General features: G+C 34.5%; 1 protein-coding gene across 1 annotated transcript in view; it reads right to left on the reverse strand.

Annotated features, from left to right (window-relative positions):
* LOC116339633 (ras-like protein family member 10B) overlaps nucleotides 1–24,882 on the reverse strand; it is a 32,366-nt gene that overhangs the window by 5,575 nt on the left and 1,909 nt on the right. The window contains 5 exon segments of the mRNA XM_031765629.1: nucleotides 694–807; nucleotides 3,407–3,517; nucleotides 3,651–3,773; nucleotides 8,226–8,524; nucleotides 8,755–9,029. Coding sequence (XP_031621489.1) covers nucleotides 694–807; nucleotides 3,407–3,517; nucleotides 3,651–3,773; nucleotides 8,226–8,524; nucleotides 8,755–8,920 — 813 coding nt within the window. The 5' untranslated portion in view covers nucleotides 8,921–9,029.

The following is a 24,882-nucleotide window of genomic DNA, read 5'->3' on the forward strand; positions in this document are numbered from 1 at the left end:
CACACTACTCAGTAACCGCTTTTACATTAAATTTTTCCGCAAATTTTTTTGTGTGTATGTTTCGCAAATCGTAATGATGGATATATTGAGCTTGTGATTCAAAAAGCAATTTTATTACCAAAACAAAAATGATTTTTTTGAAAAAAAAAAAAAAAATCAATCCAAACATCATTTTTCGGCAGGTAAATATTGAACCATTTTTTAATTGCATTAAAAGGCTGAACTGTAAAAAAGGAAAATCCGACCGAAAATAATCCATTAAAAAGTGCAAATCAACCGAAGCAAAATGCAAAAATCGACATTGGTATGGACATTGGACACGGACAAGGGTGTCGAAAAAGGACCACCAAAGAGAGCGAAAAAATCAATTTTCGTGATAAATCTATCTCTATGTGTGCATGTCCAGTAAAATGCTAAAACAACAACAATTCAGGGGGTAAATATAGAGAAAAAGTAAAAAAAAATATCGTTCAATTGGCGCCAATTTTACTAAAACGCAGTGAACTATAATAATAATGTATGCGGAGAATGTTCGCAACGATACAAAATATCAAACAGCATAAATCGACAGCTATTGAGCTGTACGAAAGATGTGAACTACATACCAAATAGCGAGAGAAAAATGTTCGTTTTTATATGTGTTTTTATGTTGTTTCATATGCGAACATTCATGTACATGAAATGTATACGAACCTGAGATTGTCGACTTGTATCCGGCACCAAATCGTATTTATTGCCAACAACCATTAAACTGAAATCACGATGGTTAAAGCTCTCCAAAATTTGATCTCGCATCGTACGGCAATACTGTAAAAAGAGAAAATGAATTGGAATGCGAGGGTAAGCGTATTAGAATTATCTTCGAAAGAATGAAAGTTATGCAACTAGAAATGAACTCAATTGTAGAAATGGAAACGCAAAAGATAGAGAGAAAAAAGGTTTGAGGCCCAAATAAAGATGAGAATCGCAATCGAACAACATATTTTTCTGATGACGATTTCGTTCTCTTTCTTTCCGGATATTTCGTTGTTCTGGTCGATTTCTAATGCTATTTGGCAAAAACGAACGAATTGACAATCGAATTTTTGGCAATCTGTTCATTCAATGTTTGCGTTCGTTCATGCGCCAGGTGTTTTGTGTTGATTAATCTTTTTCCAGACTTCATTTTTTTATACATAAATGAACAGTAACAAATGAAAAAGTATTTACATAGGTGACAAAAAAAAACGAGCCATACATACGACAGAGAATTTATTCATTTTTTATTTCTACATTTCCCTAGCGGAAGCACTACGAGATTTATTTTACAACAAAAAACAAAGTTGACAATTTTTTTGCAGCATTCAATGTGTATGCTGGAAACGAAATGCGTAATCGACAGCTTTTGGTGTTTTTGTGCGGCTTTTCTTTATATCGACAAGATTTTCGCATTTACAATGAGAGAACGACGAGAACGATTTGTAGAGATGCTCGGTCGGCACTTCATTTACTTTGATTTGATGATGGTACTGTGTTGTGTCTTACTGATATTTGTTCTGTTCCTTCATCCATGTGAATCCTTGGAGCAGCACCCAACACATAGTATTTATATTTGTTCGTTATTGGTTTTCCATGTAATTTTTGTATATATATTTTTTTGTAGCGCACCGAACTTAAGAACTACTTTCTTTATTCGGCAACAGTATAAAAAGCTCATAATCGCATACAATGGCATCTACACCATTTCCATTTCCGTCATTTTCATCGTTTAGACTCTGTGTATAGATACTCTGCGTTTGTTATTTGGTAATATGGGGTGTATTTGTTCCGTCTTCTTGTGTTCGTAGCGCGTTTACGGTCGAGTAGACATTTTTATTTTATCTCTTTTTCCACATTTCTACTATTTTTATCGTCGCATCTCTCCCTTTCTCTCTGCTCTATTCCCATTCTTTATCTATTTTAGTGAAGAAGAAAGCACTACCAGGGCCAAGTGTGTGTACTGTCTATTCTTTGCGAGTTTCAAGTTTTTGTCTTATTTTGTTGAATTTTAAGAGCACGAGCTCACAATAGAAAATAAAAAAAGAAATCGAATTGCGAGCAGACGAGAATCAGAGTGAACACAAAATAAAAACTGTATCATTGCATTGGTACGCCATCATTGCCATTTGTATGCGAAGGACCAGAGAATGTGCCGAACGAAAAAAAGGATATTAAAAAATCGAAAGGAAAATTTCTTAATTTCTCTTGTGTTTCGCTATTGTGCGAAATTTTTGTAATGTTTTCACTCTTTTCGTATTTTATATTCGGCATCAGCAGAGCATTGCGGTTTCCAAACGACGAATGAACAAAAAAAATCGGAAGACATTTTTTTCTTTAATTTTTCCAGTCACTGAATATCAAAAGCATGCGACAAGTATTCAATGGGAGTACGGAGAGAACGAACCAATATTTCAACTTGAAAAGCAGTGACTTCGGCACCAATATAAACACACTAACGATGAATTTTCATTGATCGCATTTTACATAACAAAGGCACATAAATTACAATATCGACTTGCATTTGCATTGAAAACGAAAACGAGAACGAGAACAACGAGAGAGAAAAATGTAGATAAACGGAGTGGAATGTTTGCATGTAATACCATCAGGTGCAACAGTGAATGCTTCGTTTTTTTAAAAAATAGTTTATTTTGATAAAGTGCTGGGAAAGCATCTGTCAATTTTAATATTAAATGGTTCGATTTTCAGGCAAAATAAACACAAAACGTATGTGAAGTTGCATTGATTTCGTTCGCTTCAACGAAACCAACGAGGCAATTTTGTTATAAAGAAACGCACACAAATAAACCAGAAAAAAATGATTGAAGAAAATTCCCAGAGATTGAAAGAGAATGAAAATATCGAAAAAAAAGATAGTCGACGAAACATCGAATAATGTGTTTTTTGCTCGGTTTTCGGGTAAACCAGCAAATATTTACAAGGAACATACGAAAAATACTTTTTCTGGGTGGAACAATTCTATTAGCTAAATGCCAAGTGAATTGGAAAAACATAAAGTCATCAGCAATAATAGCACATGAAAGATTTTGGACATTTCATTTTCTGTATCTGTGTGTCATACGAGATTAAGCTCCAATTGCTTTTGATAGAGCGCATATGAAATGGTCGTCCAATATAAGTTTTGGAATGACAATTTCAATCTCGTTATTATAGTTTTGATTATTACTGTTGTCATTTCCGATGTAAATCGATTTCTTTAAATTGGAAATTTCAAACAAATGTTTGAATTATTTTGATTGGACTTTTTTGTCTCGTATTTCTCTTTTTTTCGTGATCGGATAGTACAACTATGGAAATATAATCGAAGAAAAGTATTATGTTCGGAAGGAAGAAGGGGCAGAACAAATCAATCATAAAGATGACTTACCTGAAACGTTGCCAAATTTGCCATATCAAAGACGAGCACATATGCATGAACGGTTCGTAATCCATTCCAACCGCCGTTCCATTCGGCTAAGTTATCTACAGGAAACCGTCGCTAATTTCACAAATGAAACAAAGACATTTTGTATTAGATTCGATGTGTAATTCATCAAACTAAATGTATCCACCAAAGCAATCAATCGCTATTTGGCTAATGAGGTCAAAATCAATGTGTATATGAGTCTTACCTGAAGTGGCACATCCAATACGATCAACTCACGGATGCACGTGTCACAGACTAAACAACTACGGTAAGTATTTCGTTTGGTGGTAGCAGAGTGACGAATTGGAAAATTATGCTTAAAAAATTGCTGCATATGGTCGGTCGATATTTTGGTTTGTGGTTGTGTTTGTTTTTCCACCAGCAAAAGCATTGAGCAAAGAGAGAAATAAGAACAAAAATGTAATCATTGATAATATTTTATAAGGTGAAAATACACATGTGCACGCCCCTGATCAAAAATTCCATTAATTTCAATTCGAATATGATTATTGTATACAATTCGAAAAATAAACCCCATTTCTCTCACTCACAATCTATCTCTCAGTAAAATGTATATAAGACATCACATAATGAAGAAGTGTTAGCACATATGCACTTCAAAACGTTCTCTGAATATCTATTGAATAAATTGTGTGTAATGTGTAAACGAGGATTCGACGAATTCGCGTACATACATATTCTTTTATAACGCAAGCGATTATTTGTTACCATTGTGCGCTGGGGTTTGAGCATCTTCGTTAGCACGGTTAAATGGCAAAGTATTTATTGATCGATTCGAAGAAGCGTCGATTGCGTTTATTATATTTGCTGTGGAATCAACACACATGCATAAATTCTAATGTTGGTGTTAGTAAGATTGCAAACACTTGATATCATTGAATGCAAAGTATGTGAATTGATAATGATGGTGTAGTCTGAAAAGCTTATTACATAACAAACTGCATTGAAATGACTCCACAGAGTTTCGTCTTCAGTATGATTGCGATGCGAATGTGGAATGAATTTCCAACGACCCACATACTTTGCAAACTCATTAAGAACATAGCGATAAAACTTGAGAACAGAGACCATACGTAAAATATGCTTTTGAAGTTTTTGCGAGTACGTTTTTTTTTTGCTGTCTTCACGTAAATGAGAATTTTGAAACTGATATCATTTTTTTGTTCAAGCATGAAAAAACTTCCACCATGTTTTTGTGTGTGCAATAATTTTGTATTCTGTTGAATACATTTTACATATATCATATTCCAATTTATGCTATTTTAAAAAACTTTTATGCAATATATTTTTTTTTTCGGAAAAGCATCCTGAATATAAATAAAATACTTGAAACTCGCCATGGCGAACGAAAAAAAAAAGGTCTATCAAGCATGATGATATGTTAAAATGAAATAAAACGGGACCGGCACTCAATTCCATATTCAGACGGTGAATTTTTTGAATTTAGCAGAATTCAAATAAATAGAAGCACGTAGTATTTCATGTGCTACATTGTACGTTCAATCCAAATAGACAAAACATCCTGACTAAGTATAATGTAATACGAGGGTTGCTCCATAATTTTTTTTAAAAACATATATAACACAGTTGTTTTTTGTCGAAAATGGTTTTATTGTTTTTCAAAATATTCCCCGAGATGATCGATACACTTTTGCATTCGATGAAACCATTTGTCATAGCATTCGTGCCACTCCGAAACTGATATCTCCAAAACGTGTGTTTTGAACGCTTCAACTGCTTCTTCTGGTGTCGAAAATCGTTGACCACGTAGTTTTTTCTTCACGCTTGGGAACAAAAAAAAGTCATTGGGTGCCAGGTCAGGACTGTACGGTGGATGACCCATCAGTTCGATGTTTTGACCGGTCAAAAATCGAGTAGTTTGAAAAGATGTGTGAGAGCTCGCATTATCGTGATGAAGAATTATTTTGCGACGGTGGTTGTTTTTTCTTATTTCACCAAACACTTCGGGCAAACAAATGGTGGTATACCAATCAGAATTGACGGTCTTACGATCCTCTAGTGGAACGGTTGCCACATGACCACTTCTCCCGAAAAAACAGGCGACCATTCGCTTCGAAGTGCTTCTTGCTCGAACAACTTTCGTTGGGTTATCTTCATTTTGGAAGACCCATACAGTCGACTGCTGTTTCGTTTCGGGCTCATAGGCATATATCCACGATTCGTCACCAGTGACGATTTTATTAACGTCTTTTGAAGCACCACGATTGAATTTCTTGAGCATTTCTTTACACCAACTCACACGAGCCATTTTTTGTTCATCGGTCAATTTATGTGGGATCCAACGAGAGCAAATCTTTTTTACGGCTAAATGTTCATGCAAAATTGTATGTATGCTGTGGGATGAAATGCCCAAAGATGCCTCAATCTCACGGTAGGTCACATGACGATCTTCCATAATCAGTTTTCTGACAGCATCGATGTTTTGTGGCACAACAGCCGATTTTGGACGACCTGTATGAAACTCGTCTTTGAGCGAACTACGACCGCAACGGAATTCTCGGTACCAGTTATAAATTGTCTGAAGGGTTGGTGCTTCATTGCCAAAGGCCAAATGAAGTCGATCGAAACACTGTTGTTGAGATAATTTACTTCGAAAATCGTAGTAAATCATTTTACGAAAATCTTCACGTGTAAAATTCATTTTTTTGTTGAGTCGCAGTTTACCAGTCACTGTAAACAATACAAATAGCGTTCGTACGACAAAAGGTTCAGGGCACGAATACATACCAAAACATCAAACTTTACGAATATGACAATGGTTTACATCGGGCAACACTATAAGTACCATTTTAAAAAAAATTATGGAGCAACCTACGTAAAATCGAAAAATTCCAAACAACATTTTATAACAGAGACAGAAAAATATTTCGCTCATTTTAAATGATGATTTATATATTTAATTTCCACAGAGTTGGTATTGTTTTTTCTTCTCGAAACGATTTTCTTTTTAAATATTCCATTTGAATATCTATCGATTTGGCGTAATCATTTTTCATATATTTGATAAAGGTGTTATCCCTGCCAATTAATGTTTTCGATTGCTTTTGCGACACCCGAATATAAACTCATGTTTTGACTCATACATAATCAAACTGATTCTGTTTTCATCAGGAACGTTTCTCTTGCGTTGAAGAACGCAATAATGAGTTGCTATGGAAAAATACCTCACACTTCGGAAATATCTAAATAGACGTTATCACATATTTTTTATATTAAAAACAGACATCTTGAAACAAATAATGAATTAGTCTCTATATAAGGGAATCTTCTACAATGGAAATACAACCGAACATTTGTACAGTTATCGCTTAGAGAGTCAGAGTGTCGAAAAATGATTTCATTTTTTTATTCATTGCGTTTTGTGTTCCAATTATTATTGGCAGAAGACTACACAGATGCATTGAGACATCCAGACGTAAGAGATACACAAATGCTATGTTAACTTCACACTTTTGGGGTCAGCTCTGAAAAAGCCCACCTAATTTATAATTTAATGGCCATGTATAGTTTATTTAACGTGATACATATTTTGATTGCTAAACTCTTTGAATTATGGTATGAAAGTGAATTCGTACATTTTGTTAGTAGTAGAAAGAATACTTTAAACCGTAAAAACGTAGATAGGAGAAAAATACGATGGTTTCATTCCATGCGGTTGGATTATTTTTAATATAAGGAATTCCGTTTTTACTGTCAAGAAGAAAAATTTCTGACATTATTGAAGTAAAATTATTAGTACCAAATTGCTGAAGAATGAACGCCAACCGAAGAAAATGCCTGAATTCCGAAGTGCTTGAAATTTATACGCCATTGAAAATTTGTTGGAATTGATCCAGTTTACTTAATGAAAGCTTCAGTAAACTGGCATGGTTCGTGCAACCTTATATATTTTCGGATTAATAATAAGTGCATCCATTGTAACCCAAAAAAATATTGTTTGAGTTTTTTTTCATCATCTATTGTGTTTTCAACTATTTTTGGCCAAACTTTTAAATCGATGATATTATACTTGGAAAATCTATTAAGTTATCCACGCTAAAGTGTATGCGTGTGGGTTTTTTACACGAAAGGAAGATATAGTTAATATTAAAGGCAATCGAGAAACATAGTATCATTAGAAAACTTTTGATGAGAAATGAAAACGGTTTGAAAGCAAAAAATAAATAAATTGCGTGTTTATCGTGGAGAGGAGTTTTATTTTCCTTCAAGCACTTTCATCAAATGGAAGTTTCGTTTTTCTGCTTTCAAAGTTGCTTATTTTCTTGACGCTTTGACTCATTTTCTCTTTGTTCGAGCACGAAAAATTACGAACGCTTTGGCATTACACATAATGCACATTGAGGTCCATTTAATATACTTTAATTAAACGATACCCATTTTGCTGTGTGTGTGCACCTTTTTCTTTATTTTCTTTGGTTTCTCACTAATTAAGGAACTTTCATAAGTTGATTATGAAGATAGAAAGTCTTCTACGAAGAGGGCACGAAAACTAGCAAGTGCTACCATTTAATAGTTACTAAGTAATTTGATTTCTTTGCTCGACAATCGGTTGGCTATCTTACTTTTGTAATACTCACAAAACGGAGTGAATAAAGAGCCCAAAGATTGAGAACGAAGCTACTTTTTGCACAGTAGTATGCTTTGAAATGAATTCAACAAAAGAGACCTTTTTTGAGATGTGTCTTTGAATCTTTTTCTTATTGTCCTTCACAAAGCTTTTCCATTTTGTTGAACTTACCTCAAGTAAGCTGGTTTTTCCGACGCCTCTTGCACCTAGAAAGGCAGCTTTGAGTGGGCCCCGATACCATTGTGAATCGTTGCCCTCAATCGTGATTCGCTATGCTGAATACAATCGATTTTGTATTTGCATCTGTTCCATTGCTGCAAACGATAAGGCAGCTGCACTTGTTCCAGTCAATGCACCGGGCGATGATCGGCCAGCCACTACATTGCTGGCACCGTAAATTTGTTGTGTTGTTTGTGCCGATGTTGAACCGTGCGCTGATGCCGTTCGTGCTGCGGCGGGGATTATAGCGGCTAATGGCGATAAAATAAAAAACACTTTTCAACTAGTTTTCCTCATTTTGAAACATTTAAGGTCTTTTTGCAACCATAAACGTAGCTGGAATCTCATATAATTCACCCAACACCATCGCCAACATTTATTGCAATCAAGAGCAATTTTTTGTGATGTTAATAGTCATATATTGTGAGAAAAGTGCTCCGTTTATGTTTACGGTCAATCGTTATAAATTAAAATGTTTTACCTGTTGCCGCGTAATAACTATGATTATCACAGCCACCCATTGATCGATTTCCACGTAATAGTTTTGTTGTTGAACTGGCTGGCTCGATCAGAAGCGTTGTTGCCGAATGATTTGACGGCGAGGCAAACTTACTCCACATTGATTTCGTATTTTTTCTTCGATTCATTACTTTCGCTTGGATTATGTTTTATTTGTTGTCTAATCAAATTCGTTACAGTTTCAGTTTCTTTTTTAATTTTTTTTAATCTAATATTTGTTTAAACGATGTAGGCAACCTATATTTGGAGGCAAGGGGAAAAAAATGACAAATATTAATTTTAATATTTTCAATCATTCACTGTTGATTGTCTAGAATCATTGTGAAGAAAAGCCAATCAAAAACGTCTTCACTCGCAATCATTGAAAGTCATCATTTCACACTTTTTTGTTTGTGTCAAAAGCTTCTTCAAAACTGGCAAATAAAACTCATCTTGACTTTCTTAATAATGCATATGATGTCGCCCGTTTTTGTTACCATATTTTGAAATTTCCACAGTACGAAACTGTACATTCGTATTTTTTCGCTATCGTATTCATATCATATATGTAATATTTGTGCTGAATCATCAAGTGAATGAGGGAAGTTTGAGCATTTCATTCATATTCAAAGTAACGCGTCGCTTAACAATGCGCAATAACTGTACGAAAAATAAATGATAAATGTCAACAGAAATTTTATCATCAAAACTAATAACATAAATGACAAAAGTCGAAAACGACAAGATGCGAGAGATAAGAATAAAAGACGGCTAAAGGCGGAGACATCGAGATGAAAACAATGCATGAACAATTTCAAGCAATTTAAAAAGCGATCCATAGCAAACATTTACGCCATTTAAAACAGAATGAAGCAGAAAAATGAGAGATATACAATCCGCGATGCCATTTTTGGAGTGATGATATACAATGAAAAAACGAAACGAGAAACGATAGAGAGATTACAAGTGTCAACGGATGAGAGACAAAGGGAAAAAAAGTGAAACAGGGTACAATCATCAAAGGGGAGTATGAAAAACTGGTTGATTATTTAGAGCTCATATGCGAGATGATCATCATTAATCAATGGCGTCAGTTGTGTGAGTGTAACTATCTCTATTCTCTGCGCTCTGAATTCAATTTGTTTTTGGCATTGATTTTTGTTTTCACATTTGATACCGGACGCACTTCTCCATTATTATGGATTTCTGAGTGGATGGTGGGCAAAGGTCTGCCAAAATGAACCCATATATAATTGATATTGGCAGCAAAAATCATGCCATCATAGAAAGTAACAATCGAAATGAAACAAAAAACGAGTGAAAATGGTCCACTTCAGCTGACAAATCATCGATTGGTTTGAAAGGTTTGTTGAGTGCTACAATGCTGTGCTGCGCGGCAAAAGTCTTTTTAACATTGACAGCATCATGAACATGCTTTTGCCATTATCATCACACTACCACCGATGGCGTAGCGGCTGCAAAATCAGCTAGTTCCATTCTGTAGCGTGTGGTGTTGAATAAGTGATTTATATCATTTTTTTGTTGTTGTTTTTGTCTCGTTTCAACTTGTTACGAACGCAATGTTTACGCTGATCCAACTGATGAAGCTTTGGTTTGTACAAATCAGCTGGTGGTCACATTGGTCAGAATAAGTTCATGTCATGACAATTTTTCGCCCATCCGTTTTGCTCATTCTCCTTATTGCTGTTGGCACTTTTAGTTTATTTCGGTTCATTTTGTTGTTGTAGAAAAAAAGAATCCATGACATTCTCGACTAAACTAAAATGCTCGTTGATTCATTTTTTTCCACATATACGGAATAGAAATGACGGAAGTTGTTCAGCGTAGTTTTAGTCATTTGCAAAAGAGACGGAGAATTCAGCATTTTTGTTGGCACATTTAAATTGTATTGTACTGCAGTACAGTGAATAAAGTATAAGAGAATGATTGCAGTGAAAATGAATTTAATTATACATCATTCAACAATTGTGAGAACAATGGAAAATATGTCTACACTTGATGAATTTATGAGGCCAGCACTGTGATAACAGGCGAAGCAATGAAAATGCGAAAAACGTCGTCGTCATCCTTCTCATCCTCTTCAAGACCGAATACGTTCACTTGGCGCGAATCGATTTTCGGCAGGCTTTTGGTGTGTTCAACTAGGCACGTTTTTCACATTTTCACATCAGAAAACAATGCCATAGTTTATAAGTGTATTTGTGTTGTGTTAATGGCAAATGTGATCTATGCGATTACGTACCCGCCAAGATGTCATATTCATTTATCATTTCGACAAACGGGCGGCTTATTTTAATGAATCACTGTGAAAAATTACTTGGCACAATCGAGTCAAAAGTAATTGTGACAGGATTTTCTTCGATTTCAAAAAATAATAATGAACTTTAAATAGTTGAAGCATGTAACACGTGAAATGAGCATGAAACATTCTTTGAATACATCTGTCTTATTTTATCGGAAACTATTTTCAATCTGCTGTAGAATGAACGGCACGTCAACTGCTTGTCTAACATGAACTCGTACTAAACATTTTCAACATTCCATTGAGCTGTCGTTCGTGCATGTAAATCAACATCAAATATATATATAAAATTTTGTGTTTCTCCTTATTCCGTCACGTCTTCATATTGAATAGTGTGTGTGTGCTTCACAAAAGCCACACGGAAAATCCTTTTAGTAAATATGAAGTCGAACCTGTTTTAATGATACATACACACACAGATACATGTGAAAAGCTGACGAAACGATTATTTAATTAACCAACGTTATGTTGTGGAAATATGTTGTAGTATTATCACTCATTCTCTATTCAAATCAAGGAAAATTCAAAAGCAGACGAAGCGGCAATAACAATTTTCCATATTAATAAATTATTGAATTGAAAATGTTATTGAAAAGTGGTGCGGTTCATTTGTGCACAGTTCATCCGCATGTGGAAATGGAAGTGAACGAAAAGCTAAATTATTACACCGACAATAAACTCTCAATGCAAGAAACTTTAATTTGAACATGTAATAAAGAACGAAAACGTTTTCAACACATTGAACGTCTATTAATTAAATAAACCTTGACACACACACAGAGAGAGAGAGCACAAATACACAAAATATGCTAAATTTCCACATGTAAACGAGGAGCGGGAATAAGAAAGAGAGAGAGAGATACAAGGACAAAAGAATGAACTTATTTAATTAGTCCAAAATAGATCCAGATGTGCATCGCTTTCAATCCAAATTTATCATCATACACACAGTCAAATGAATGAAAGTGAAGCTTTCATAATAAATACCATAAAGCAAAATGTTATGAAAATACAAGGACGCCTGCAACGATGAAACCAATGAAAAGGTTCATTTATTTTGTGTAGAGAAGGGCACCAGCATTTCTAGAATTTTCATAATATAATATTCTTTCATTTTTATTGGATTAGATATTCAAGAATGATATGATGCCACAATCAAAATGAAGCAAATGAATCACATGAAATTTACATATGTTGAACAGACAATAAATAAATGGTTTTCATTCCATTGAAATGGGTCGTTGCGCTTAAATGTTTGATAATCTCAAATGTAAACACATGCACGACGTTTGGCAAAAATGCTTGGATTGTCAACCATAATTCTGCGCATTGTTTTCATTCACTTCAATTGAATGTCATGGTTAAATTGATGCTACATTGTAGCACATTTCATGAATTCCATTCACAAAATTCAAATGTATAAAATCAATGAAATGATGGAAATGTATACGCTTTGCTGGCGAACATTTGAATGTGAAACAAAAACGAAAAGGAAAATCAACAATGTTTGGATAATCTAGCAAACAGACGACAGTGAGATCTAGTTTGCTAAAGAGAAGGATTGAAGAATCAAAACTCGAAGGACTAATATGAACAAGTTATATAACAAACAAATGCTTTTGTTCGACATAATCAGTTATGTGGCAAAAAAAATCGAAGTCCCAATGAATCAATCAGAAATTAAACATTTGCAATCGGATTTTTTCGGAATTTTAAGCTTGAAACAACTAGCATTGATAATCTCAGCTTATTAAAATGGCATCGATTTCACAATAGCTTCAAAAGCGGCTGTCAATATATTTGTCGGTTTTTTTTTCGTATTTCTTTTTCATCCGCGTTGTTACCAAACAAAATCAATCAAACGTAAACCTTGCAGCCTTTTGGCAGCAATCGTAATTCCCACGTTGAAAGGCTAAACTGGCGCCATGGCTGCAGCACCAATCTCAAAATACCATAAACTAACACAAACAGCAAAAAATATCGAATCATCATCTTTGATTTGTGCTGCCGATGGGAAAACAAGTTTGTTACATTATTTAAACAAAATATTAAACCGTGTGTTTATGTATCCTTTTCGTTGCGAATAAACAGAGCGTGTTAGACTACGCTTGGGGCATTTTTGCACAGTCGTTTATAAACAACAATGATATTGAATCGATGGAGCTCGACTAAGGTATAGGCGCAAAATACGCCAATTCTACTGAATCATTTAAGCGATCCATAGCATCACGCTGTTATGTGTTCACATCCGTTTTGAAATGTTGTGCTGCCGCTATGTTGATATTTCCAATAGATTAAGCGAATGGAACCACGATGTTTGACTGTCTATGACAACAACAAAGTTTTTTGCGCTCTCTCTCTCTATCGACGCTGTTGGCAAAAACTTTTGATCTGCATATAATGATAATTTTGTTGTGTTCTTTCGTGCCCTCTCGAAACGCAGACCCTACCCGAGTGAGTAAGCAGCTCCGGATCGCTTTTTCTCCCTTTCTATTTTCAACTGAAATGTTCAACGCTCTAAATATTGAACCTTTTAGCAAGAACTAGCATCAAACAGTGAATTGAGCGAAAAGTTTAGCCTCAAAGCGGAAAGAAAAAAAAATGTGCGTTATTTATTTAAAATGATGTTCAGATGCCTTTACATAATTTCCCACACTGAATATCCTCAAAACAAAATCTCTCAAGTGTTTTTTCATGCATATTTCAAGCGTTGAATATGCTGTAGAATCATAAAAATGCGGGAACTTTTCGTTACCACTTCGGGAATGTCAATGATTTTGCATATCTATGAGAGTTTTTGAGATCAATGATGTTTGTGCCACGATGTCATTTAAAGACTTAATACATAAATGCATAAAAAATGGTTTCAACAAACTTTTCACGTTCTATCTCTCTTTCTCACTCTCTCTCTCTCTCTCTCTCTCTCTCTCTCTCTCTCTCTCTGTGTGTGTGTGTGTGTGTGTGTGGTGTTATACAGGAAAACTCCCGACCCTATTTGCTATTTTCTTTTAGGCCAACGCAAACGCGCATGAATTTGTTAAATTAAAAAAAAGTCTCGCATTTTTTGCTGACAAAAGCATCTATGGTGGATTAATTCCATTCATTGGCCAACGATAGTTTGTATAAAGGCAAAAAGTTATTTTTCAAATTACAAAAGTTGCCTTCCAAAGTATTTCCATGTTTTTTCATTTTAAATTAAAATACAATCAAACGCATCGCAAGCGATAACACTTCACAAAGAGATAGATTGTGTTTTTTTCATTCTCCTAGTTACTTTAATAAATAGCATTATATATCTTACAAAAGAGCTTTAGTAAAAAAAAATTCTGTTTATAAAAGCGAAAATCCAAACAGTAGTTTTGAAAAGCATAGCTCATTTGTAATGTGAATAAAAATATCAATGAAAAAAAACGAGTTTTTATTTTGTTTTGTTGACAAAGCAGCTCTTTTTCATATGGATTTTTCTTTCTTCAGTGAATATCTCCGATGTTTGTTTTTGTGTATCAAAAATTCTGTTAGAAGAGGAAAACAACTGTTGGAGAAGTGGGACACAGCAGGAAAAATTGACTTTGTGAATGGTTTCCTCTCTTTTTTTTCGGTCGATATGATGCTGTGCAACATAACGTGTTGAAATCCACTCAGTTTTCCATCAGCTTGATAAAAATATATCGTCATTGTCAGTGATGTTTTCTCTATTTTTTGTTGGTTATTCATGTTTCATTACCATCACGAATAAATGGAGGGAAATTCTTTTGTTATTGTACATGTCATTGCTTTTATTTAGTGTGCAAAGCAGTGCAAAGTTAGTTTGTTTTTAAGTATGTATCGGCGGATTTTTTCCCTCTTTGTCATTCAAGCTTTTTCATTAGTATAGTTTGAGAACGTGCATTATTTGTTTGGTCGCGACCCACTGTGATTTGACGCTCTTTCATTTTTTTTTACAGATGGGAACCCTCTTTTGGAACAAAAAAGCCACGGTGAAACGAAGATGCTTAAAGGGATCGCAAAAATCGTCCGTTAAATGCTCGAACAAAAGATCTTGTCACTTTGTATACACACATACGAACAAAGGGCGACGGAACAAGTATTGTGTTTACACGTTGCACGAAACAATTAATAAGTTTCAATTCACCCTTGTTTAACCAGAACACACGCGAAAATGTTTGCGCGAATTAAAGGATGTACTTTATCACGATGTTTGTTTACCAGAGATAATTTGTTTGATTGATGTGAGATTAAGGCGCTTTTGTTGATTGAAGTACTTGGTGTCAAAAATGTGTCAAACATGAGTGACTTTTAGGTAAAATAAGGAAATAAGTAAAAGAAAAACTTAAGTGTAATGGAGTATGAAAAGCAGAAAAATTCAAATCGAACGGATTCAATGCGTACTTTTAAGAGATTATTTGGGTCATTAAGCCTTTTTAATTTTGATAAACGATTTCAAAGAGAATGCGAAACATTTGAAAGATATTACACAATCACATGGAAGGATTATGTAAATGTGCAAATGTTTCTGTTGCAAACATCTAGAATATGCAATAAAGCGGTACAAATTCAAATGTTTCATATTAAAAAATAAATAGATGTCATACATTCACTAAAAGCATCGTCAAATGGAACACTCGTTAAACTAAATTGTAATCAAAATCGAATATGTCTGGAAATCGATAAAAAAGCGACAAACATGACTGAATACCAAGAATGTGCCCGTGAAATGATGGTGATAATGTGACATTAAAAAGTTTATCGTCGTAAATCGATTTAGAAATTCTGCGGTCCATGTATTTGCTTTCAAAATCGTGCAATTTCAATGGTTGTCATACAGAATGACAGCAGCAATGAAAATATTTTCATAGTAAATAGTCTCAGATCATGGAACGTCAATGCAAACTTTTAAGCAACATAAACAAACATTTTTTATGCTTGATTCATTTTCTGCAAACAAGACGAAATATGACGGTTGTTGCGACAAAGAATCTTCATCAAATATTGTGCGGCTCATGTTTTTCGCGAGAATGTTGTCAAGCATTACCAACTTTGAAATAAAAAACGATTACGACGAACAACAGAGTACGCGTAAATACAAAGACTCTTGAATATTCATTGAGTTTAAGCAGGGACTTAACTGGAGTGTAAAACGCTCCTTTTGCATTACCACGGAAGTGGCAGTTAAACTCGAAGGCTTTGAGTTGCACCATACAATAATTACCAGAGTAAAAAAGTTACTGATGGAAATGACTGTTATAAAGCATACAGTTTGCCGTTTTATTGCCACGGCACAACATATATCTTTTATTGTTGAATTCAAACGACCAAGAATTATGCTAACTAATGTCCGCTTTTAAATCATTCCCATAGTGGGATTTTCTTTTGCATTCAACTTCTGTTTAAATTCCATACATCCAACCCGTGCTTTGGATAAAACTTTTGCCTTCAGCACTAGGGGTGGACACACCACAAAACATGAATTTTTACGGAAAAAAGTAAATCTTTTTGAATCTTATTGCGAGCAAAGTGGTTTCAAAAATATTAGTATAGAAGTTGATGCTTTCTTTTTGTACAAATCGATTTAAATCATTGCAATAGATCTTCCCCTAGTTTCAGCATCACCGAGATGGCTATCGTTGCTGAATTCTTGTGCGCACATAACTTTGCTACTTGTCCATTTTTCCGCATTTCGAATGAATTCGAAAATTGTGCATGAAAACGTAGAAAATACCATAAAATTGATTACGTTTTCAATTTTAATGTGTTCCAATTTTTTCCATCGGATATTTCAATTGCAACGGTTTGTTTTTATAATACACGTTAAATACAGAATTCTGTGCACTTGCATGGTTTTTAGTTCCATGCATCTGGAATAATGGTCTGGTTTTTACAAGAATGCTGTAAAAATCGACCGGAAACAGACCCGAGCGAAGTAAGAAGTAAAATTGCGTTTATGCATTACGCTTCAAGTTGAAAAAGTGAGAATAGGTTAAAGCGTGAGTAAAAGAAAAAGAGAGTGCTTGTGCACTTTTTTGCATAGAATGAGAATCATTGTGAAGTAGGGTGGAAAAATGGTGTGCAATCAACAATTGAAAATGGAAAACTGTTCACATTGAATTGTTAAGACAAGAACACCAAGTGGCGAAGATGATGTACGGTGTTTTACACAATATAATTTGATATCAAATGCTTTGCATTTCATGTTGATTGTCATCCTATAACAAATATCGCTCCAAAACTCGTTCAAATGGTTCATTTCATTTTATTTGCTACGCTCATAATTCTTGTCCGACTTGTCGTCTATTATTTTTGTTTGCCTTTTTATTGTTGTTTTTCAGCCTTTTTCTAAAGTGAGGTAAAAAGTTTTGTGCGCAACATGCCAGTTACCATTTCGTAGTTTTTCGATGATAAATATATCTCTGAAGTACACGTCATTAAATGAACGTACTCATTCCGTTTTGGAGTTGCAATGAGACTGTTAGTCAAGTTCAGCGTGTGGTTGAAAACTGTACATCGAATCGGTCTGCTCCTTTCTTTTCGTTCGCATCCAACCCTATCTGCATTACACGTTTGTTGACAACAGTATGTTGTTTCACATTCACCCGAAAACACCGATTGCACACCCGAGAAAAAGTAAAAAAAAAGAAATACATATACACCAAAAACACATTGCTTATGTAATCGAATCTATGTGGCTGGTGTGCTTGAAGAACCGAAAACCTGAGAAAGATGATTTTTTTTTGTCGGGGGGTAAATATATCTAGTGCATGTGAAAACTTGCAGAAGAACGAAAGTTTCGAAAGACAGCAAAACATGGTTTGAACTCATGACAACCAAACGGTGCCGTTTATAAGCGGCAGTTGCATATATCATTGATGTAAGAACTCCAATATAAAAAAAGTGAAGCAGATAAAGTTCCATGTACAGTGGCTTTTGACAGCAAAAACACATATAAACGAAGAAATACATGCAGTTCAGCTGGAGTTTCCAAATAAATTTGAAAGTATTTCGTAGAATATGCATAAAACGTATACATCTCTGTACATAAATTTGAAGACTACATCGTTGCAATTCCAACATGGATATATATATATCGCTCAAAGTCAAAAGCGCATATCTTTTCATTTTTCTTTCATTTTTATATCATATAAATCGAAAAATGAATGCGATTATGTAACATGATGTACGCACACACACAAGCAGCATACAAATGTTATAAACTCGGCCAACGATATGATTGCAGCACAAAGACGCGACAAGGAGAAATACAGAGATTAAGAGAGACATCTTATGGATATGCTCTTGCATAAAACTTGTGTTGTACTCTTATGAGCAATTTATTATCCGCGCTTAGTATGATGAGATGAATGCACTGCAATCATTCTAGCGAATGACGACGAAGGAAGGCGATAATGTTTTGCGATGATGCGAATGTTGCAACCGAAGAAAAAAGAAATGATAAATGGTGGGGAGAATTCGTTTGTTCATACACATTTCATTTTCCAGCACAATATAGGAAAAAAGACCATGCTCAGCAGTTTCGCGCTGTCAGTTAAATGTCATCGTTTTTACATCATCGTCTTGGACGTCAAATATTGTATATGCAATAAAGATTCACATGAGATTTGGACGAAAAAAAGAAAGGAGAAACAATTCATCAAGAGTTTATTTACATTGGTGGTATAAGTCCCCGGATGTTGTTCAATTTGTTTTTTGTAATGGCCTAGCACAATTATTTTTACGATTTATCATTCATGATGTGTAATTTTTGAATTCATGTGTGATTGTCATATAAATCGCAATTTTTTGTGATTGAATAGAAATAATACGATATAACCACCAAATGAATTTGAATATTTTTTCCAAGATTATTTTTTATTATTTACCATATAGTTTTTTTATTGATATGTGGTTTTCGTTGCTGGTTCGTATGCTTGAATGGATTTGCTTTCAGCTGTAGAAAAAAATCTGAAGAGAACGAACAAGCGGCTTTTATTCGTATCATCGAAGAAATTTCAGGCAGTGAGTATTCAAATGTGTATGGGATTATCGTACATTTTACGCGTGCTTTGCTCAAAATCTGCTTGAGCTTGACAGCGCAGTAACGAAAGCAGGAAATGTTTGAATTCTGAAAATCCGAAGAATAAAAATATAAATCTCCATTTATAGCAGTGGCACCGATAAACGAAAAAGAAAGGCACACAAACAGCGAATGTTATAAATTCGATGTCGTTACACCCATATTCATGAGTTGAATGTTTGCTTTTTTGCTCCTTTCTCTCTACATTTTCAATGAAGAATCACGAAAGAATAGAATATTTTATTGCGGTTGATGCACAGAGTTTACGCCAGAAAATCCTCTTAACGAACGCTTGTTTAGTTAAGATAATAGCTGTAATTGTATCTTAAGAAAATATATTCTTTCACGTTGTGCTTTTGTTGACTAATTTGTATGTGATTACTTCCATCAAAATATCACTTTATGATTTTTATTGGCAATGACAATGTGGGTGCGATGAGATTTCACTTATAATTGGAATCATGTCAGGCAAACAGTTTTGGTGATAAATTAGTGTCAATAGATCGAGAAATGTATCTTTCTTGCCATGAAAAATGAATCGCACTGAATATGAATTTATGGCTTCCGTATTTGATTTGGTTTCTGTGCACCGCTTTCATTTCACACTATATCACTCCAATGAACTCGATTAGTGACACTTGCCATTATAGATAAGTAAAAGGCCCTTATGCGCAAACACACATAAGGTGCCGATGCCCATGCGAAATACGAAAAGCCAATAAATTATAAAAACCAATTCCTTTGTGCGGCCAACGAAGCGCCCAGCCATTTTTACTTTGTTACAAAAGAAAAAAAACGTTTGGTATAACTTGACATGGCAAAAAGCTGGTCTCAGTACAGTTATCAGCGGGTTTATTTGTATGGTGAGCATGAGAGATTGCATCAATTCACATGGTGATATTGGCAACTAGAGACACATTATTCATATTTTTCTCCGTTTTTGTTTGGCACACGCACATTATTTGCTTCTTGAAACTTTTGCATTAGAAAGACGCCTATTCTTGGGAACATCACGACGAACCAACAAAAAAATCGTTGACTATAGATATTTTATTTGCTTAAAATGGCTCATTCGTTGCGCTAAAATTGAAGCAATATGCTAATATACGTTGGTTTTATTGCCATCATAATGTTATCGCTTCATGGCGGCATCATGAATTTATTGTTATGTTGTTTTAATGCAAAATATCTATAGCACAAAAGTTACGTTTGCCATTGTCAAAATCAAGATAATTTAATGGATTTGCCATGCATAACAATCGATCATGTTGAAACTTCGATTAGATTATATCGAATATCTTATCAAAACCAATCAAACTAATTACCCACTTCCATTTCATCATCGTTTTTTTTAAAAAAAGCAGCAAAAAAGAATCGATTTATTCGAGTGGATCCACTCAATGCCATACGTATCAAATGCAAAGATTGCAGTGATATATAACGGTTGATATGATCCAATGTTGGATATGGGTTCAATAGATATCGTGCTCTTTTGTTAGCTCTTCGTCGAGACTTGTGAAAACAACATTTTTCATATCGTATAAAAAGCAATGATAGCATTAAGTAAAAGAGTCGCATACAATGTGGCATCATTGCAGACCGCGCACGTACTTCATATCGTAGAATGTGATGAGGAGCTTGAGTTTGATACATGCATCAATATGATAATACAAAGAAAGCAGTCGAATACGATTAAGTGAAAAGGGAATATTTATGCGATGAGTGGCATCTCATGATCTAATCATTTCATTTCATACATATTTTACACTCGAATATTATGAAAAGAAGCTCAACGGTTGCACACGTCAGGTAATTTATATCCATTCTGAGCGATAACGTGTGCAAACATGCTTATCTCGCTCGCTCTAGACCATTTTTCCAATTACATGATATAGGGTCAATTTGAATATATAAATTCCATTTCACAACTTTGTATCACTTCTGATATTTTATTACTCTTATATGCATCAGCGATAAAAGGATTTCTCCCATGAAAATACGCACGATGAAAAGTTGTGAAACAAAATATTTGCCCGCATTCATATGCATTTTGATTCAGGCGATGTTGTTGTTGTTTTCTTTTATTGTGTTCAACAAACTTCCATGGAAATGATTTTAGAGACACATTCTAGTTGAGTCGCTTGAGTGCTCTTGATACTGAAAGTGTAATTTAATGTTGAAAGTAGCCTATTTAGATGAATTTTCTCCATCACATTTTCCATTTTTGCCTCATTCAAAGCCGACAAAACGGGAACTCATGTCTATTCCAAAAACGAATGCAATCTAAAAACTGAGATTTTCCCATATAAATCTACTGTTCCTCCAATCAAAATGAATTAAATGGATTTTATTGGATTGCTTTAATCCATTTTATCTGATTTGAGGTTAAATTCGAGGTTAAACCTTTAAGCTGCATAACATTCACGATCAATACAAGCAAGCACACAAGAACGAGCAAAAAAAATCTGCTCGTCTGTTGTTATTTTCCTTCTGTTTTCGCTTGATTTATTGATTCTCTTTGATTTATCGGTTTCATATTCAATAAAGAGCGTCAATAGAACCAGCTACCATTCACTGTATACATGGTTGCGACTACGAGCAGCTCGCTTTCATTTTATCCATAAATGATTGTCGCACACTTACTCATCTAATGTGTTCCATACATTGGAAGTGAAAAACACATTTTTTCTGCCGAAGAAATAACATGGTATGGCAAAAAGAATAAAATAAACACACACACACACACACACACACAGAGAGAGAGAGAGAGAGAGAGAGAGAGAGAGAGAGTTAGTTGGTCGTAGGTCATGTCAAAAGCATACTTTTCATACGAAAAGTTCATGGGATATCGAAAACTTTTGCATCGAAAATTTTAAAATTCTATTCCAATCGCTTCCATTCACTTTGGCCTCGATTTGGAAACACGCATTAATGGAAACAAATATTAGGCAATAAGCCATTTGAAATGTGCTTGTATAGATTTTCATGCATAAAACATTCGGCAGTAAATTGATTTCTGTCTCGAATTAAATTTCACTTTTCCATCGTCGGATGTAGATGTGTTATTCTATTGTCGAAAGAAAAATGTTAAGCTTGAATTTTTCCGTATTGCACACCGCTGCGACACGGTGTAAAAATGTCAAAAAAGCACGTTATTTATGAATGACAAAAAAGCGATGCCATTTTGCGATGAAAGAATGACATTTTTCTATGGTAATGGGGAACAAAGTTTTTCTTTCCTCGTTTCGAATATTTTTTGCTGTTTGCAGCTGATTCGAAGGTAGGTACGGACCCAAGGTAAAATTCACAATCATCGTTTCGAAAAGTTTTTAATTTGCCGAAGTGGCCATATTGTAAATTGGTTTTTCAAAATTAATTTTTGGCGGTATTTTGTTGAAGTTTATTTTTATTCAACTTCTTTTATTCAAAATGAAAGAGCATCGTGTATGATTTATTTCGCTTCACCAATCACAAATTTATTCGAAAGATTTGCACATTTTCACAGAAATCGAATGGAGAAAGTTTCTCGGAGTAGGTGCATAAATAAGTTTCGTCACATTTTAATCTGATTTTTCGTTTATTCTCCTGAAATTAATGCTGACATCCATAAAAACCAATGAAATTTTGATGAGATAATTTGTCATCATTGCTGATCTACCTAATGGTTTTGCCGGTGCATGAAAATCTTGATTATTGGTTTATACGTAATGAATAAATGATCCATGTTGGTACAATGTTGACAGAGCAATAAAACATTAAACATTATAGTACACGCGAACGCTTCAGAACATTGAATAAAGTGGTAGAGAGGAGAAATTACATAAATTATATGGTTCAAGCAGAAAATTGATCGTGCTTCGGAATTAATGCCCAACGTCGACGTGAACTCAACACATGACGCACAAAACAATGTTTCAATACATTTGATGAATAAAAATAGAGCATGTGTTTTTTTCGAAAACAAAATAAAAATAATTATTGATAATTTTAACCGCTATACGTCAATTGAAGAAAACCACCCTTTATTAATTCAAACAACGTGGCAAAGCAAATTGCATTGAATCACTAAAATCCAGGAAATTTCTGAAGACCATCGACAAAACGATTGCGTATTTGAGAAGCTTTTTGACGCGATCAAATTTTAAATGATAAATACACAAAGTATGTGGGATTAAATTGGCCGGGCCAAATTGTTTTGCATTCAATATAAGTGTGTATTGATTGCGGCGAAGAAAAAGAAATCGATTGACACGTGCCGAACCATTTTAATGCTAACTAAAAGGGGAATTCAACACAATTACAAAAAAATTTAATGGCGATTTTCCATCAGGCGAGATGCTATTTTGGGAAAAGGACACAAATATACTATGTTTCCGAATTGAGGCCGCTTTTAGTGTTTGAAATAAAATAAACGTACGGGACAGGCTTACCATTAAGGTAAGTATCAACGTTTCACAGGTTTATATATTAAAGGAAATAAATGTGAATGAAAAAAAGGAAAATAATACCGTGAATGGAAAGAAACAACGGTTGGCAATAAAATCCAACTGTGTTCGAATTGCAAATGGCAGCAACCACCTAAGCATTCCGTTCACATACAAATCCACATCGCATCAAGTGGACGCGTTGCGTGTGAGCAACAGGATTAGCTTTACGTGTTCGTGTATAAGAAATTGAACGACTGAAAAAGTATGTTACGTCTGCTTTGTGGGTTTTTGCCTATGAGAATTAAAATTCAGGTAAATAGAGAGAGAGAGAGAGAGAGAGAGAGAGAGAGAGAATGAAAAAGTATAGAAGCTCGAGAAAGAAGCGAAGAGACCAAATGAATAATGATGGCAATAACATGGAATGTGAATGTGTACTGAATCCGAAATTCGATCCATTGAGTGCGTTTCGACCCGCATATTTACTATTCAAGAGTGTACCACATATGTCAGTGTGATGCACACCGACCGGAACCTTATGTAAAAATATTCTCTCTAATTTTTACTTGTTGTATTTCTTTTTTTTTGATGTTTTTGTTGTTGCTCTCATGCTGTTTGTCTTTTGAAATCTCTTACCATTGACCAATATTGAGTTGAATTCGTTGTATCTATTTTGTAGTCGCCGTATACAATGAGATACAAACTGGACATGCACGGTTACTGCTTAACATTCCAAGTGATGTTTCTATCGAATTTTTCATTATAAGCGCTCATTCTCTCTCTCTACCCATTCTCCGCGTGTTTGACCTGTACTCTAATCTCAAAATAGTCCTTTATAAATACATTGAACGTGAAAAGTGCCCGTAAATGAGAGAGCACAATTTACCTTTTAACATGAGCACAACAGCAAAAATTCTCTGTATTTATACGGAATTTTTAATTTGTTCTCGTGTTTCTTCGTTACAGAATAGACCGTACAATTTTATCTAAAACAATTTTTCGACCTGAATAATGCTATGGAATTACACCGAAAACAATTTATCAAACGCATATAAACGGTGTTTCTTAAACCATTCAGTATGATTAATTAATTTTGAGCAAACGAACTGGGCAACACATAAGCTCAGATTCGTGTTAAACAATGATTCATTAGATGCACAAAACACCCATAACTTGTTCTATCCTCATAGTTCTACTCTCATACTAATTTTATAGCATAGTTTGCAGCTAGGCAGACTTTGTGGCTTGTGAAAATATGAACTAGATTTTATAGTGGTTTCGTTATTCGGTTCGTTT

The sequence above is a fragment of the Contarinia nasturtii genome, unplaced genomic scaffold (genome assembly GCF_009176525.2).
Source record: "Contarinia nasturtii isolate CC-2019 unplaced genomic scaffold, AAFC_CNas_1.1 Cnas_scaffold_533, whole genome shotgun sequence".
Taxonomy (NCBI): Eukaryota; Metazoa; Arthropoda; class Insecta; order Diptera; family Cecidomyiidae; genus Contarinia; species Contarinia nasturtii.